The 16,045-nt window shown below is 44.0% G+C and overlaps 1 protein-coding gene across 1 annotated transcript in view; it reads left to right on the top strand.

Annotated features, from left to right (window-relative positions):
• The first annotated feature begins 220 nt into the window (after nt 1-220).
• LOC124545682 overlaps nt 221-16,045 on the top strand; it is a 51,497-nt gene continuing 35,672 nt past the window's right edge. Inside the window, exon 1 of the mRNA XM_047124629.1 lies at nt 221-330. Within this exon, the coding sequence (XP_046980585.1) occupies nt 316-330 (15 nt within the window). The 5' untranslated portion in view covers nt 221-315. The remainder of the gene's footprint in view (nt 331-16,045) is intronic.

Genomic DNA, 16,045 nt, shown 5'->3' with positions numbered 1-16,045 from the left:
CCGATTTCCAGGAATGTTGGCACACAGTATATTGGAATTACATTTCTCTGTTGAAGCCAATACAGCTCCACTTTTGGTGAAGGCCACTATAGAGTGCAACCTCTCGGTGATAGCTTGCAGCGTATGGAGAGTGACGTCGCCCGTGTTGCTTTTGCGCAGGGATACCGAGGCAAGGCGCCGCGGACGCAGCCGGCAGCGCCGCCGCAGCAGCAGCCGCCGCCCCCGCAGACGCAGCCGCCCTCGCAGCAGCCCGCCGTGGCCACAACGCAGCCCCAGCAGCCGCCGCCGCAGACCCACAACAACGCCGATCCCGCCATGGCCGGCACCACGGTCAGTAACAGCCAAGCTACCAGCATTTTGGGCCCATCGCGACGCTGCTCATACATCCAAAATTACAGTGCATTTCTCTCGAACAACAACCGCTCGACCGCACTTGCAAATAATTTGACGATCGGTGCCATAGCTTAGATGCCACATCATCAGGTTGGATATGGTGAACCACGACACTCAAGGTGCAACATGGACGGGGCAGAACATTCTGTTTTTATGAATAAATGACGCAATTAGCGGATCGTCAGGTAAGTGGAAAGTGAGGATACAAAGCTGGGCATTTTCCCGCCTACATCTCCATCCATTGCGTTCTGCTATATTTATGGCACTCTGGATGGATTGTGCCCTTATATCTGATGGTTAACTGGTTACGTTCGGCCTACTCTCGTCCGTTCCGGATCATGTCACGCTTGAGGAACCGTGGACCCATACTTTCGTACAGTACCTGACGATCCACTAATTGCGCCATTTATTCCGTCCCGTCCATGATGCAACTTCAGTGTAATGAGCCACCACATTTAAACCGATGATGTGGCTTCTAGGTTACGAGACCGATTGTTAAATAAATTATTTACAAAAACATCCAAGCGGTCCTTATTCCAGATATCTACTTAGAGTTGCGATTGGTCCTCATACAGGTCGGCGTATTTAGCTGTTCGATTGCAAAATACTGACACGAATTATTTATAGAAGACTGGAAAAACTGGTAGAAGCCAACCTCAGGGAAGATCAATTTGGGTTCCAGAGAATTGTACGAACACGTGAGGCAGTGCTGACGCTTTGACTTAATTAAGATAGGTTGAAGGAAGGATCCACTTTTTTAGATTTTATATAGTTAGAAGGAAAATTTCTGAATATGTGCGTTTGGAGTACAGCATTCTGTGGAAGTGACTCGTGGACTGTGGGTAAACACGAAGAGGCGAGAATCTAAATGTTCGAAACGTGGTGCTATAGAATCGACAAGGATAGTAACAGCACGAGAGGAAAGGACGGGGTGATAGAACGTGTGCTAAGGCATTGGGGGGGGGGGGGGGGAGGGGGGGGGGGGAGCAATTGCATGGTACTAAAGGGAGCTGTAGAGCGTAGAAACTTTAACGAAACTCGAATACATGTGGCAAATAATTGAGAACGCATGGTGCAAATGCTGCTCTGAGATAAAAAGGTTGGTACAAGAGAGAATTCTTGATGGGCTGCACCGAGTCAGTCAGAAGACTGGTGAATAATTGAATAAATAAAATACAAGGGGTGAAAGTTAAACTACAAGTTACAGAGAAACCAGTCTGCAGTTGTAAGAGTCGAAACATGAAAATGGAAGCAGTGGTTGAGAAAGGAGTGAGATAAGATTGTAGCCTATCCCGTACGTTACTGAATTTGTACATTGTACAAACAGTAAATACAACCAAGTAGAAATTTAGGAATGGAATTAAAGTTGTTGGAGAAGAAAGAAAAGCCACAAATCCTTATGACATCGTAATTGTGTCAGAGATGGAAAAGGACTTGGAAGAGCAGTTGAACGGAATGGATAGTGTCTTCAAAAGGCGCTAGAAAGATGAATACCAACAGAAGTAACACAAGAGTCAGGGAATGTAATCGAATTAAAATGGGGCGATGCTGAGGGAATTATAGATTGAGCTTCATAAAGTACATTAAACATGTCTATTTACATTAGGAGCATTGTTCACAAGAGTGGCGCATTATAACCAAATACAATGTCGCGTTCAACCGTAGTGAAATGGTGCCAACAATTTGACCGATCGCGCGCAGAGGTGGGTGATGGCAATCCGGAAGAAAGGCTGTCTATACCGGCCACCAACGGCAGTGTCCAGGCAATCGAGGAACTGGTTCGCAACAGTCGCAGAGTCACTTTCGCGGACATTGGTCAGCAGATGCGAATCTCAATAGGCAGTGCTCATTCCATCGTCGGAGATCGTCAGCAGTGTCGGAAAATGTGCTCGCGCTGTGTTCCGCTATCAATGTCATCTGCGAACAAACAGGCGCAAGGCTTATGACTCTCTGGATTTCTTGAGCGTTCCTCCGTGGAAGGCAAAGATGTCCTAAGTCTCATCACTACGTCCAGTGAGACATGAGTCCATCATTTCACACCTGCAAGAAAGAGAGCATCTATGGAATAGAGACACACTGTCTTAATGCAAAGTTGCGCCATCAGCAGGCAAAGCTACGACCACCGTTTTCTTCAACTGCGAAAGAGTTGTGTTCACAGAGCTTACAGCGCATAGCACAACAGTTAATACCGATTTGTGCTGTACAACGCTGACATCGCTGCATAACTCCATAAAGAAGAAGAGCCATGGAAAATTGAGCGAAGTCGTCTTTCTCTTGAATGTAGTGCAATACCCTACACGGCGCGCGCAACACAAGCTTTGTTGCGTTTTCGAAAGGACGTTTGGAAGCATTTGTGACAGATCAGATCTCGCACCAAGCAATTTCCATCTTTTCGGGAAGCTGAAAGAACATGTAAAGGGGGGAGGGGAGATTTTTCAAACGAGAACCGCGTGCGCACACCGGTTCTGCAATGGCCCCGTGACAGAGGTGAGGATTTCTATCGTCGAGGAAGTGAACAAATACAGCGTGTTCTTCCATTAACCAGCACAATGATAAATGGTTTCGATGGAGCCGATGGGGTGTGAGGAGGACTGAAGTTAAAGTAAGACAGACATTTTTAAATCCAATATTTTAGTGTCTACCGTTTATTAACTTTTAATATGTCAAGATTCTTGTATCAATAACCTAAGGATGTGAACCTACTTCCCGAAAAGGGTCGTTAGTTATGTACCTTGTCACTAAAATTATATGTGGTTGAACGAAAGTTTAATACGTCACTAATTACATATACAATCTCCTTAACGCCTTCGAGTAGACTGTAAAAATCTGAACCACTTTTATTACATATTTTACTGTGGTAGTCTTTTTGAAGCAGTAGCGACTCACGTTCAGTTTGCCATGTGATCGATGGGCGTGTGTGCTTTAAAAGACTGGAATCGTCAAGCGCCAAGTGAAGCAACTGACACATGAATGGCGTACACTGGGCTTACTGTTCTCAAATAATTGGACTTTTCTCCTTGCGTGTAACAGTTGTGTTCATTTCCCTGCGTGCCTGAGGACTTTTTGGCGTTCATCTGCAGTACGGTGACGGCTCCATTATTTCCAGAATGCTTATTGATCGGCACTATAGAAGCTCATAGCACACTGTACATGTACAGGAACATGCTCTGCATTGTATGTGATTGCTTTTATACCGCGTGTGAATGAAATTTAGTCTCTCTGCCCATCTCTAGCTTAGGCATGTATAAAGCAGCTCGCACTTATGTTTCTCGAGCTAAAGACGCCTTACGCAGTTACTCCTCCGGTGAAATCAAAGAAATACGTTAAAATTAATGGAACCTCTAAACCATTCTCTAATCAACTACCTTTTATACTAGGTGACAGTGTATATCCCCGATTTCTGCTATTCAGCGCTTTCAAGGTCGCCTCGTCTACGCACATTTTACGTTATCCGTTACTGTGGTTGTTATGAGAGTCACTTGAAACTACAAGTTTACTGTTACCAGTCACAATCTGAAAAATGAAGATGATAAAAAGAGTTACTTTTTCATCAGCACCTAATGGTGTGATGTTGTGGATAAGTTATTCGTACGTGGGAGGAAACCATTTTAAAATCTTTGTGATCTTTAATTAATGCACCACGTTTATTCTTCTGTATTGCGTTTTACCATTCTTGTTCATCTGAGATTTTGCTGCATCTCTAGGGACACCGTTGGCTACAGCCATTAAAGTAGGTGGGAAAAAATCACTGCTGTCCTCCTTGTTTGTTTCTGTTTTTAACTATATCAGGACGCCAGTTCTATTGAAAGCTATAGCAAATCTGTATTCTGAAGTTCAATGAAGTAGTGCTTGATGCTTCAACACCAGTCTTAAGACATTTCAGCTGTCTATATTGAACTTAATCGTCAAGAGCCGCGATTAGCAAAACGTACAGTGAAAATATCTTGTATTTGAACACAAACACATTTATTTTCGTCTTTGCTAAACTAAGTTATGTTCTTTGTTATTTGCTGATTACACGAATATTTCAAGAAGCTTTTTCATTTATTCCAAAATATTTACTACCGCCAGATAAAAACGTAGTACATAGGTTGTTTCAAACCTCAATGGTAAAACTTAAGGAACGGAATCCTAATATAACAAGAAGAAGAAAAAGTCTAGTACTCAGGCGCTCGAAAATGTATGCCAAGACCTAAGAGCACTTGTTGATCTTCGCTACTGTCAAATACATATCTTCTAGTGAACAAGTGTAATAATCAAGGAGTCTTACAACATTGAAAAATTGTATGATACATGTTGTAGGCACTGTCCAGCACAAGTAGAACAAATCAAAAAATTTAGCTGTGGATGAGGCCCTACACAAGCCGTCGCAGTCTGTCACATCCGTATTGACGCACTACATGACTGTTCCCCGAATCAGCCAAGTACATTTCCATGTCGCGATGAATAAGAGGCGCCTTTCTCGCAAAGTAGAGGATGATGTTGGCAGTACTGTCAATACATTAGTCAGTCAAGATAGTCATTCTGCGCGAGGCTGCCGTTCAATCGCCAAGACTAGCCAAGATCACCATACAACTGGGACAGGATTTTCACAGGTTTATATCGCCCATCCCTCGGGAAAAGTGTTGAAGCCGTAGCTGTTTGGATAATCTCATGTGGTGATATTACTGTCTCTAACCTTGTAATTTTTGGGTATCATTTTCTCCATCCAGTATAATTTGTCTGACAGTTTCTTGCCAAAATATACATCCCAGTTCTAGCACGTATGTAATACCTGTAGTATACTATGCAATAAATTACCAAAACGATTAGACGGATTCACATTCTGGAATCGTCGTGACGTTAAGACTAGGTGAATCGAGATTTACCACCATTACGTGAGATGTGTTCCTGTTATATTACAGAAAGCGTTTTTCCCTTCTTATTGAATGTAGCTAAAGCCATTTTCATTAGTTTCACATGACATAGCTGATATTTTAGAAAGCAACTTTGGAACAACTGACAATATCAACTAGCCTTCAGTACACTGTGTGACGCTAAAAGTAGAACAGGGATCTAATACTGAAATTTATAATATCTTTTAAAATATCTGAAATCTGCTCTGTAATTAAGCTAACATCCACATCTCAATCCAAGTGGTACTCACCTCTGGAACGAAAAGGAAAATACAATAATAATGAGGCTGGTTATGTTCAACCGACGAGGGATACGCTGGATGACTTTCAGTATCGACTTGGTATAGTTGCTGTATCGCTAAGAAACCTGTTAAGACTTCGACATAAAAGTTTTCTAGGTATGGTACCGCGTCATATTGTGGAAAACTGCTGCTGGAGAAAAACCAACGTTTCGGCCACGGTTGAAGTGTCCTTCTTCTGGGTCTACTGGTGTTGACCCGGAAGAAGGCCGCTGCAACCGTTGGTTTTTCTCCAGCAGTAGGTACCATGCCAGAAAACTTTTATGTCGACTGACTCTGGCCGCGGAAACCTACGCAATTATACTGTTAAGACTTATTTTACGAATCTTAAAGTCTCCCAAGCCAACCGGAGCTGGTGGGAACTTTTAGCTGAGATGTGACAGCAGTGCTACAAGAATATTTTGTTATGGAGGTGTTTCCTAGCGGGAACAGACCGCCGTGGGTTGAAACATTACTTCTGAAAATTAGCAAAGTCCAGAGGAATTTGGGCAATAATTCCGCATAGTGTGAGTTCAGCTACCGCCAGATCTGTGCTCAGAGTTTTAACACTGACAGGACGCTGTCATCACTTGCCATCAATATATTTTCGCTGGTGACAGTAATCATACCACACTTTCGAATAAGCAAACACGAAGATTGGGTTTTGCCATTTCAGCAGCGACTACGTATTTTGTAAACGCGATGTGCTTACAGGAATTACCGAAGGAGTGTGTTATAGAGGGGAGTACTTTTTTTTAATGTTAAGATTCTGGCACGAAAACCTATAAGCGAAAAAACTGCAAAGAGAATTGAACTACTGCATATTCCATCAACTACGGGCCGTCTCACGCGATGACTTGTGCTTGTCAACACGACAGTACCAGTTACTATAGGACACTGCCTGGGAGAAACATTTCTGCACAGCAGCGTTCTGGAAATGTCGTCGTCGTTGTTGTTGTTGTTTTTGTTGTCGTCGTGGTCTTCAGTCCGAAGACTGGTTTGATGCAGCTGTACTGCCCTGTGCAAGCCTCTTCATCTCAGAATAACTACAGCAGCTTACATTCTTGTGAATCTGCTTACTATATTTATCTCTTGGTCTCCCTCTGCGTTTACCTCCCAGACTTCCCTCAAATACTAAACTGGTGATTCCTTAATGTCTAAGAATGTGTCCTTCTTCTAGTCAGGTTGTGTCACAAACTTTTCTTCTCCCCAATTCTGTTCAGTGCCTTCTCATTAATTGCACGATCTACCCATCTGATCTTCAGCGTTATTCTGTAGCACCACGTTTCAAAAACTTCTATTCTCTTGTCTTCCATTCATGGCTGCTCATCATACAAACACTTCGAGAAAATCGTTCCTAACATTTAAATCTATATTCGATGTTAACAAATTTCTCTTCTTCAGAAACGCTTTTCTTGCCATTGCCAGTCTACATTTTATATAGTCTCTACTACGTCCATCATCAGTTATTTGCTGCCCAGATGCGAAACATGTCTACCTTTATTTTGATTTTGTTGATGTTCATCTTGTATCTTCCTTTCAAAACACTGCATTCCGCTCAACTGCACTTTCAAGATCTTTGCCGTCTCTGACAGAATTGCAATGTCATTGACAGACCTCAATGTTTTTATTTTATTTCTTTTCCCTGAGCCTGGATTCCTACTCCATTTTGCCCCTTTACTGCTTGGTCATAGATTGAATAAGGTCGGGGATAGGCTACAACCCTGCCTCGCTCCCTTCTCAACTACTGCTTCCCTTTCATGCCCCTCCACTCTCACAACTGCCGTCTGGCTTCGGAACGAACTGCAAAGAGCATTTCGATCCCTGTATTTTACCCTTGCCACCTTCAGAATTTCAAAGACAGTCTTCCAGTCAGCACTGTCAAAAACTATCTCTAACTCTACAAATGCTATAAATGTAGGTAAGCCTTTTCTTAACCTATCTTCTGAGGTACGTCGTAGGGTCAGTTTTGCCTCGCGTGTTTCTACGTTACTCCGGAATCCAAACTGATCTTCCCCATTCCATTTTTCCATTCTTCTGTAAAGAATTCGAGTTTAGTATTTTGGAAGCATGACTTACTAAACGTATAGTTAGGTAATATTCACACCTGTCAGCACCTGCTTTCTTTGAAACTGGAATTATTATACTCTTCTTGAAGTCTGAGAGTATTTCGCCTGTCTCATACATCTTCAATGGAAGAGTTTTGTCATGGTTGGCTATCCAAATCAACCTTCGGGTTGATGAGACCTCCTTCCGGTTGATGAGAGCTTTACTGTCACTCCTAACAGCACTGTGGTGTACAAATTGACCTTCGGGTTTGATATGAATTTCACTGTAACGTATCACAGCTGGTCAGGAAACCGTGTTCATGTGTGAAAACCGGCAAGAACTGCATTGACTCCACGGGACAGTAAGCTGGCGAGAAAATGAAGGCCGGGGCTACGTGCGTGCTTTAACGGCCAGACTGCCCAAGGCCACGCGCTGCTTTCTTCCGGAGGTACACCCAGTGGGAAGCGCTCCGCTCCAGCTCCGTGCTGCCACCTGCAGGCACTCCACTCACTTGTCGAACTGCTCGCCTTGTGCGTGACCTCCTGACCTCTCGCCGCCCTCATCGTCTCACCGCTCCCCGCCTCACCACACACTTCCTGCGTGTGCCTACTGCTTGTGCTCCGTCTCTAACGATCTCGATGCCGACGGGACGCTGAATTCTTATATTTCTTCCTCCAAGTCTGTGTTATCGTAGCGGAAAATGTCAGTGTTTTTCCTTGAGACAGAGAAGTTGCTGTCCATGCATCAGCACGGCTCTAGAAAGCATCGCTCCTGCGAAACGCAACTCGCTCTTTTTTCACATGATATCTTGCGAACCATGGATGAAGGGTATCAGGCGGATGCCATATTCCTTGACTTCCGGAAAGCTTTTGACTCGGTGCCCCACTGCAGACTCCTAACTATGGTACGAGCATATGGGATTGGTTCCCAAGTATGTGAGTGGCTCGAAGACTTCTTAAGTAACAGAACCCAGTATGTTGTCCTTGATGGTGAGTGTTCATCGGAGGTGAGGGTATCATCTGGAGTGCCCCAGGGAAGTGTGGTAGATCCGCTGTTGTTTTCTATCTACATAAATGATCTTTTGGATAGGGTGGATAGCAATTTGCGGTTGTTTGCTGATGATGCTGTGGTGTACGGGAAGGTGTCGGAGTGACTGTAGGAGGATACAAGATGACTTGGACAGGATTTGTGATTGGTGTAAAGAATGGCTGCTAACTCTAACTATAGATAAATGTAAATTAATGCAGATGAATAGGAAAAAGAATCCCGTAATGTTTGAATACTCCATTAGTAGTGTAGTGCTTGACACAGTCACGTCGACTAAATATTTGGGAGTAAGCAGTACAATTTTACTGCCGCCAACTTATATTTCGCGGAAAGACCACAAAGATAAGATAAGAGAGATTAGGGCTCGTACAGAGGCATATAGGCAGTCATTTTTCCCTCGTTCTGTTTGGGATTGGAACAGGAAGAGAAGATGCTAGTTGTGGTACGAGGTACCCTCCGCCACCCACCGTATGGTGGATTGCGGAGTATGTATGTAAATGTAGATCTGAGCTGTTGCAACCTATGTGATTGGAATGCGTGTGTGAAAGGCTATGTCAGGCAGTGGTTTGCCTCAGATATTCATACTTCCCCTAAGAGCCTAAGTTCTGTATTCAAACTGAACTGACTACATGAAAGTAATCGTAAGACAGGTAGATGCCACACGGAGATCCAGTGAACCCTCAATAAGTGTACTCCATCGACGGAGATGGATTACAAATCCCTCGTTTGACCAATAGCTGAATATTGCTTATCAGTCTGGTACTCTTACCACAAAATATTGACAGATCAGATGCTAAGAAAAGCAGCGCGGTTAGTCACACGTTAATTTAGTTAGAGCAAAAGAGTTAGATGCTCGCGTAATTCCAATGGCAGACGCTACAGGAGAGACGTCGCGTCTTACTGTTAAAATTCCGAGAGCATACGTTCCTGCAATAGTAAACCAGTATATTGCTTCATCCTGCATGTAATTAGCGACAAGGCAATTACGATAAGAGAGATTCGACCTCACACTGAGGTTTACCAGTAGTCGTTCTTCCCGCGCACCATTCATGAATGAAAGGGAGGGAGGGGGCGAGTGACAGCGGTACACAAACTGAAAAGTTATGCCTCCGAATTTTTTATGTGAAGATTCTTAGCTTTTTCACATAAAACAATCTATCATTAACTTTTTACATCTTTATTCATCATGTGTACGCATTTATTTCTCAGCATAGTCGCCCTGGCGACGAACACGTTTCTCTCAACGAGAGACCAGTTTGTTGATACATTTACTGTAGAATGTTTGACTTCGTTGACGGAGCCACAACCTCACCTCTGCTTGCACCGCTTTATCACTATCAAAGCGAAGTTATGGAGCCACTCCGTGCCCTGTCACACATGTCGAGGGCAGCACCATCGCTTTCTTCATTGCGAGCACGCACAACTCAGCGTCGCAACATTACTGATGTGGACACAATCATCACCGTACACGTATTTCATTCTTCTATGGATTTCAATTACAGGCACTTTCTCTGCGATTAGGAACTCGATAACAGTATGCCGCTCCTCACTCTTGCTTAGGGTTGCCATTTATACCTCGGACCTCGTTAGGACACTCCGAGGTGGGGGTGAAGAATTGAAGTAAAAATTTACTTAATATAATTTTTTTATTCGGAAGTCTATTACATGGAACTTGTTGCGGTAGAAGTAGCTTGTACACCAATTTTTTCGGAACATTTCATCTTTTTCAGCAAGCCTTTTTTCCCCCTTTTACGTATTTATAAAATTCTATGCAAGTCAGCTTGCAGCTAAATTGACACTGTAAGATTGATTCCACAGTCCCTGGCAGCAATCGATTTCTTTTATCAGTCAACTGGGTCGACATAAGCAAAAATACTCTTTCTACATTGACGTTGCCTGCGGGAATACAAAACAAATACATAATTTTAGCAGTTGGCATTTACGTTCTGAATGTTCTGTTTCCGTGAGAGTAAATTCACCTTTCATCAAATGGTTCGAATGGCTCTGAGCACTATGGGACTCAACATCTGAGGTCATCAGTCCCCTAGAACTTAGAACTACTTCAACCTAACTAACCTAATGACATCACACACATCCATGCCCGATGCAAGATTCGAACCTGCGACCGAAGAGGTCGCGCGGTTCCAGACTGAAGCGCCTAGAACCGCTCGGCCACACCGGCCGGCCGCCTTTCTTCCACAGAGTATTTAGACTTCCATTTACCGAGCCACGCTTAGTTTCTAGAAAGCTCTTCAAGTACATAAATACCTGAAAACAATTGCCGTCTGAAATCTTCACGCCATTCTTAGTCTGGTATATGCGTATAATAGTGTTTCCAATCATCACCCAATATGGGGGTTTCCAGCGTCAACCAGTCAAATACCTGATATTTATTAAAAGAAGGAGTCCATTTCTGTAAGTAATCAAATTCTGTGATATAGAAAGTCATTATCTCTTCCTCAAATATCGAAATTTCAATTAGCGAGCCTTTCTTTTTCTCCACGCTTTTTATATATATTTTTTCAAATAGAGCCAAGTTTGGCTGCAGAAACATGAAGTAAATTTCACTGAACGGACTCCTGAAAAAAATCTGAAATTATTGAAGATGGCCTGTCTTCGGCGTCAAAAAGTTAATGAAATGCAGAGCTTAAGAATTCTCTCAACTGCGGACATTAATGAGAGGCATCTCGTTTTTGAGTGAGATAGAAGGATCTGATGATCGACATCTGCGTATAATCAGAACTCTGTAAGTTTCTCTGTCCTTACTGTGTATATTGAAAAATAATTAAATATTTTCTTGACGGTTATTTCAATGTCGACAGTCAGGCTCCACCAGCGCATGGTATAGTATTGTGGAGGTTATGGGCAGGGCACCCAATTCCTTTTACAGTTTTCCTAGTTCATCTTTAATTTGGTGAAACATACTCCGATGGCCGAATTTGGTGAAACATACTCCGATGGCCGGGTCGATGAAGCCCTCCGAAGTTGGTACGGGTGTTGTCTCCTTGAAAAGCGATTAATTTATCTAATGCAATTTGCAGCTTAAAGTGTCTAGACAAAATTTTGCAACTGTATCTGATTTTTCGTTATTTAGCGCATCAAACGGCTTCTGTAGGATTCCGTTAGTTTCCGTACAGTATTGAGAATTGTGGTTTGATGCGCCGGTGCCTATTCCGTAAAATGAAACTTCTTGTAAATCTTCTATGCATTCGGGCACGAAGTGTGGTGCGAAAATATTTTTAACAATCGCTGTTTGGTTCTGGCTGTAGACTGCTTTGCGCCAACTTTGGAGTCGGGGACGCTGCGGACTCAGATTTAAGGTACAGTCAAGGAAACTGGAGGACTGATGATCCTTGACAATTTTATAAGCTCTTGTTAGTTCTGCAGAAGCAGCGAGCAATTCTTATGGGATATCCTCTTTAATCAATAATGTAACAGTAGGCTTTGATGTCGATACTACCCCGAATCTATTTGTATCCGTAGAAATGTGATGCCTCACATCTGACATCTCCATGAGTTTCTGATGTGTAACAGCTAAAAATCTGTCACTACGCTTCCTGAACCGTACGGCTTTTCTTGACAAAAGACCACTCTCTTGTGTAATCATCCGAAAAGTGACACTTTCTCTTTCCATGCTTAGGCATGTTAGTAAGCTATGGTAAGTTACGTTTATTACACGGTAACCGGTCGACAATAACACTTTATTGATCGAGGTAGACGTCACTATGTACTTCACGCCTTATATACGCTTCAAACAACTGGATCAAGCTTGTACTCGTTGTTCGTATTAAGTTTAGAAAGAAGTTTTTCGTATTACGTTTAGAAAGAATCGTCTTGTCAGATCGCTATTCAAAGGTGAAATGCCAGATTCTTCCGCGTGGCGCTGCCTAAATAGTTCCAGCCCCATTCTACTGGAGAAGTTTGGTAGTTTCTCGAATGATGACGCTAGACCTAGAAGGTACTTACGTCATCGATACAGGATACGCAACATGCAATGCCATCTGTGAGACTAGCTTGTCGACATGAACGTGTTGACATAAATAACACTGAGGCTGCATTTACACGTTGCGCTAACAGATGGTGTTACTTCAGTACTTGGACCAAGCTCGTACCAGTATTTTGCAAACTCGGGACAAAATGTCGGGACAAGAATGTCCATAACTGTGAGGGTTCCGATATATCGGGACGAATGACAATCCCATACACGCTGTAAGTCCGAGTCCTCTAGCGACAGAAGGTTGCAACTTGCGTCAGCGAAGCGATTAAGTCGCCCGAATAATACGCATGACATGTAATACCTCAACCAATATTGAGAACAATAAAAAAAATTCGGAGGCGTTACTTTTGAGCACGCCTTCGTACCCTCACGATGCACCGTAAGATGTCTTGCGAGTGAGGGTGTAGATGTAGCGATAAGTTCTGTTCTTGTTAACGATTGGTCTTCCATTTCGTATTTTCTTACATAATATTCCTCTAACATGGAGTGAAGAGGAGTATTATAAAAAAATATGTAGCTACATCTTATGTGGTATCAGATTAGAGGCGCTAAAGGGAAACAACTCACTCATAAAGAGGAAATTTACTACAGATGATCTCAAATAGCTTTGTTTAAACGGAGCTCGCATAAGCAAAATCTAGAAGAAGAGAAAAAATGTAAACTTAACCAATATTCATTTCGACGAGAAAATGTAGAAGTACCGAACACTTAGAACGATGGTGCCGGTTCCACATGAGAGTGCTGAAAGTCCCTTTACACGGCCGTATCCGTGTTGAGTCTGTGTCATGGAGAAAATGGAATGAATGTAATTGGACCAAGGGTGAAAAGACTTTTTTTCGCTAGCCGCTGTTACGTTCTTCGGGGGCCCTCGTTCGCTCAGTGGCTGCGCACCCTTCTCCCACCACCGCCGCGGCCCGCACGAGCGCCGCCATCGACAGCAGGGCGGCCATCCTGTTCCTTTCCCATGTCCGCACGTCCTTCTGCTCGTGCTTCTCTTCTATGACGTCATAGGAGTGATCGATTGTAGCACTCCAGGTTTCCACCTCCTGTTGCTCTCAACGAGTCACCGTCGCTGCAGGGGATCGATAAGAATTCCTATTCGCTTCTCAAGCACTAAATTCTGCATCATGTTTATTTTGATGACTACATGAATGACGGTTCTTGCACGCATATAATTCGGTGATTTATTCTTTACTTGTGGCAGAAGCTGTAAGTTAAATGATCTATTTTTTGCCTCAGTCTTCTTTCCATCTGCATCTGTAAAACTTCAGTTGCATAATGGAAAAATTTCGTTCCCTGGTGACGCGCAAGGTATCCTGGACGTGCGGTATACTGTCGCTCTCTTCCGCGTTGTAAGTTGGCTGCCCTGGCAAGCCGCAAGCGCGTCATTATGCGTGCGCTGTTGCCAGATGGGTTCGCCAGTAATTTGCGGGGAAAGTGGCTGGCCGTGGTGGTGGGGATACGGAAAGAGACCCATCAGCGCCGCGGGGAGGGGAGCGCAGTACCCGGTGGTGGGGGGTAAGGACAGGTTGCGCTCAGGGGGTGGGGGCGGATGGTAGGAGCGGCGGGGCGCGAGAGGAGCGGAACAGCGGTTTATGAGGTTCGGCCGCAGCCCGGGCAAAGGAAGGAACAGGAACCGGAGCAGGAGCGCTAGCGCTCGCCGGCCGCCCGCAAGCCGACCCCCGGGGAACCGCAGGGGAGCGCTTAACACTGCACAGCCACGCCGCGGGACATTCGCACGTCTGCGCGCTTCTTATCGCACAATTACTCACCGCACTGCCTCCGTCTGGGCCAGCACAAGGAGCTGTTTCCTCTTTAACAATGTTCCGGTGCGCGTGATAGCCATTTCTTAGAAAGTACTGTGCATTACCTCATAATTTTGCCGGATTTCTTTCTTTTTTCGTTTTTTTCTTTTTTCTGTTCAAATCAGTGTTCCATGAAATGAATGACAGCATTTACTGACCCAGAAACCGACGGGCGATGCAATTGTTTCTAGGAGACCTATTATCAGAAAATTGATGCGAAATACAGAAAGACCTACAAATAATCAGTGGATACTACTGCGACTATCAGCTGACGCTTAACATTAGCAAAATATAATTTCGTGTTCGTAAGAAGGCGAAAAACAGTTCTTTAGTTTAAACATCTCCAATCAATCTCTATAATCACAGAAGTATATTTCTAGTATTGTTTAAGAGATAACAGTGATAGAAAATTCTTCGTTCTCGCGGATCCTCACAAATGCAGAATAACAGACGAACTTCGCCACTTGTTTTCTTCGATTTCACGAGAGCTTTATAGTAATATTCAATAGGAGTCGCTACTGGACAGATACGGAAATTTTTACCAAAGAAAATCGCCAGACAACCCTACATTAGGAAAAATTATTTTATAAAACAAAGAATTTAGGCATTGCAAATAGACATATCGGCAAAACGCTCTTCCTGCTCATCAGTTCACGGGCGGAGTTAGAGGCTGATACTGGTAGACTATGACCCGTGCTGTGAGTTGTGGTGATGGTGGTGAGGGTTGTACGGGCGCACGACGGCAAGGTCTTAAGCGCCTGCTCAGTAACAGATTGAGACGGGTGTCAAGGAAAGACAGAACGTAAAACACAGGTAACAAGCTTGGAAAAATATGTGCCTACCCACACTGAATCGTGGGACGAAGCATGCCGCCAGCAGTAGAACATGGACAACACAGGAAGAAAGTGGTAGAGGGAGCTTGGTTGAAATGGCTCTGAGCACTATGGGACTTAACATCTGAGGTCATCAGTCCCCTAGAACTTAGAACTACTTAAACCTAACTAACCTAAGGACATCACACACATCCATGCCCGAGGCAGGATTCGAACCTGTGACCGTAGCGGTCGCGCGGTTCCAGACTAGCGCCTAGAACCGCTCGGCCACTCCGGCCGGCGGTAGAGGGAGCTAAAACAATATAGCAGATGGAAGTGGCTGACAGACCGCAAGGAAAGAAGGGAAGAGCCAGCCACTTTGCAATACACTAAAACCTCCAGCCTAAAAGTGTAGGACAGAGTCCAGACACATCACAAAACTTTAAAACCCTAGATACACACGTCTCATAATTAGCGAAAACACAGGGCAGATCCTCATCAACTTGTGCTTCTGCCCTTGCATCACAGTATAAAATGCAGTCTGTTAAAATGTGGCGGACAGAGATGTGCACACCACAAGCATCACAAAACGGGGGATCCTCCCGCCGTAATAGAAAGGAGAGGACAGTGCCCAAACCGAAGATGCGTGAGGGTCACTTCTTCCCGGCCAATAAACTGCGGTTAGTGAAGTCAACAACTCGGCCGTGTCGTTCCTCCTGTTGTGAATTGTGGACTACAAAGCTGTCTTTCTTATTTACACATTTGTAGA

The sequence above is a fragment of the Schistocerca americana genome, chromosome 8, assembly GCF_021461395.2.
Source record: "Schistocerca americana isolate TAMUIC-IGC-003095 chromosome 8, iqSchAmer2.1, whole genome shotgun sequence".
Taxonomy (NCBI): Eukaryota; Metazoa; Arthropoda; class Insecta; order Orthoptera; family Acrididae; genus Schistocerca; species Schistocerca americana.
The sequence above is the reverse complement of the archived record's forward strand: the minus strand, read 5'-3'. Positions and strand labels throughout refer to the sequence as shown.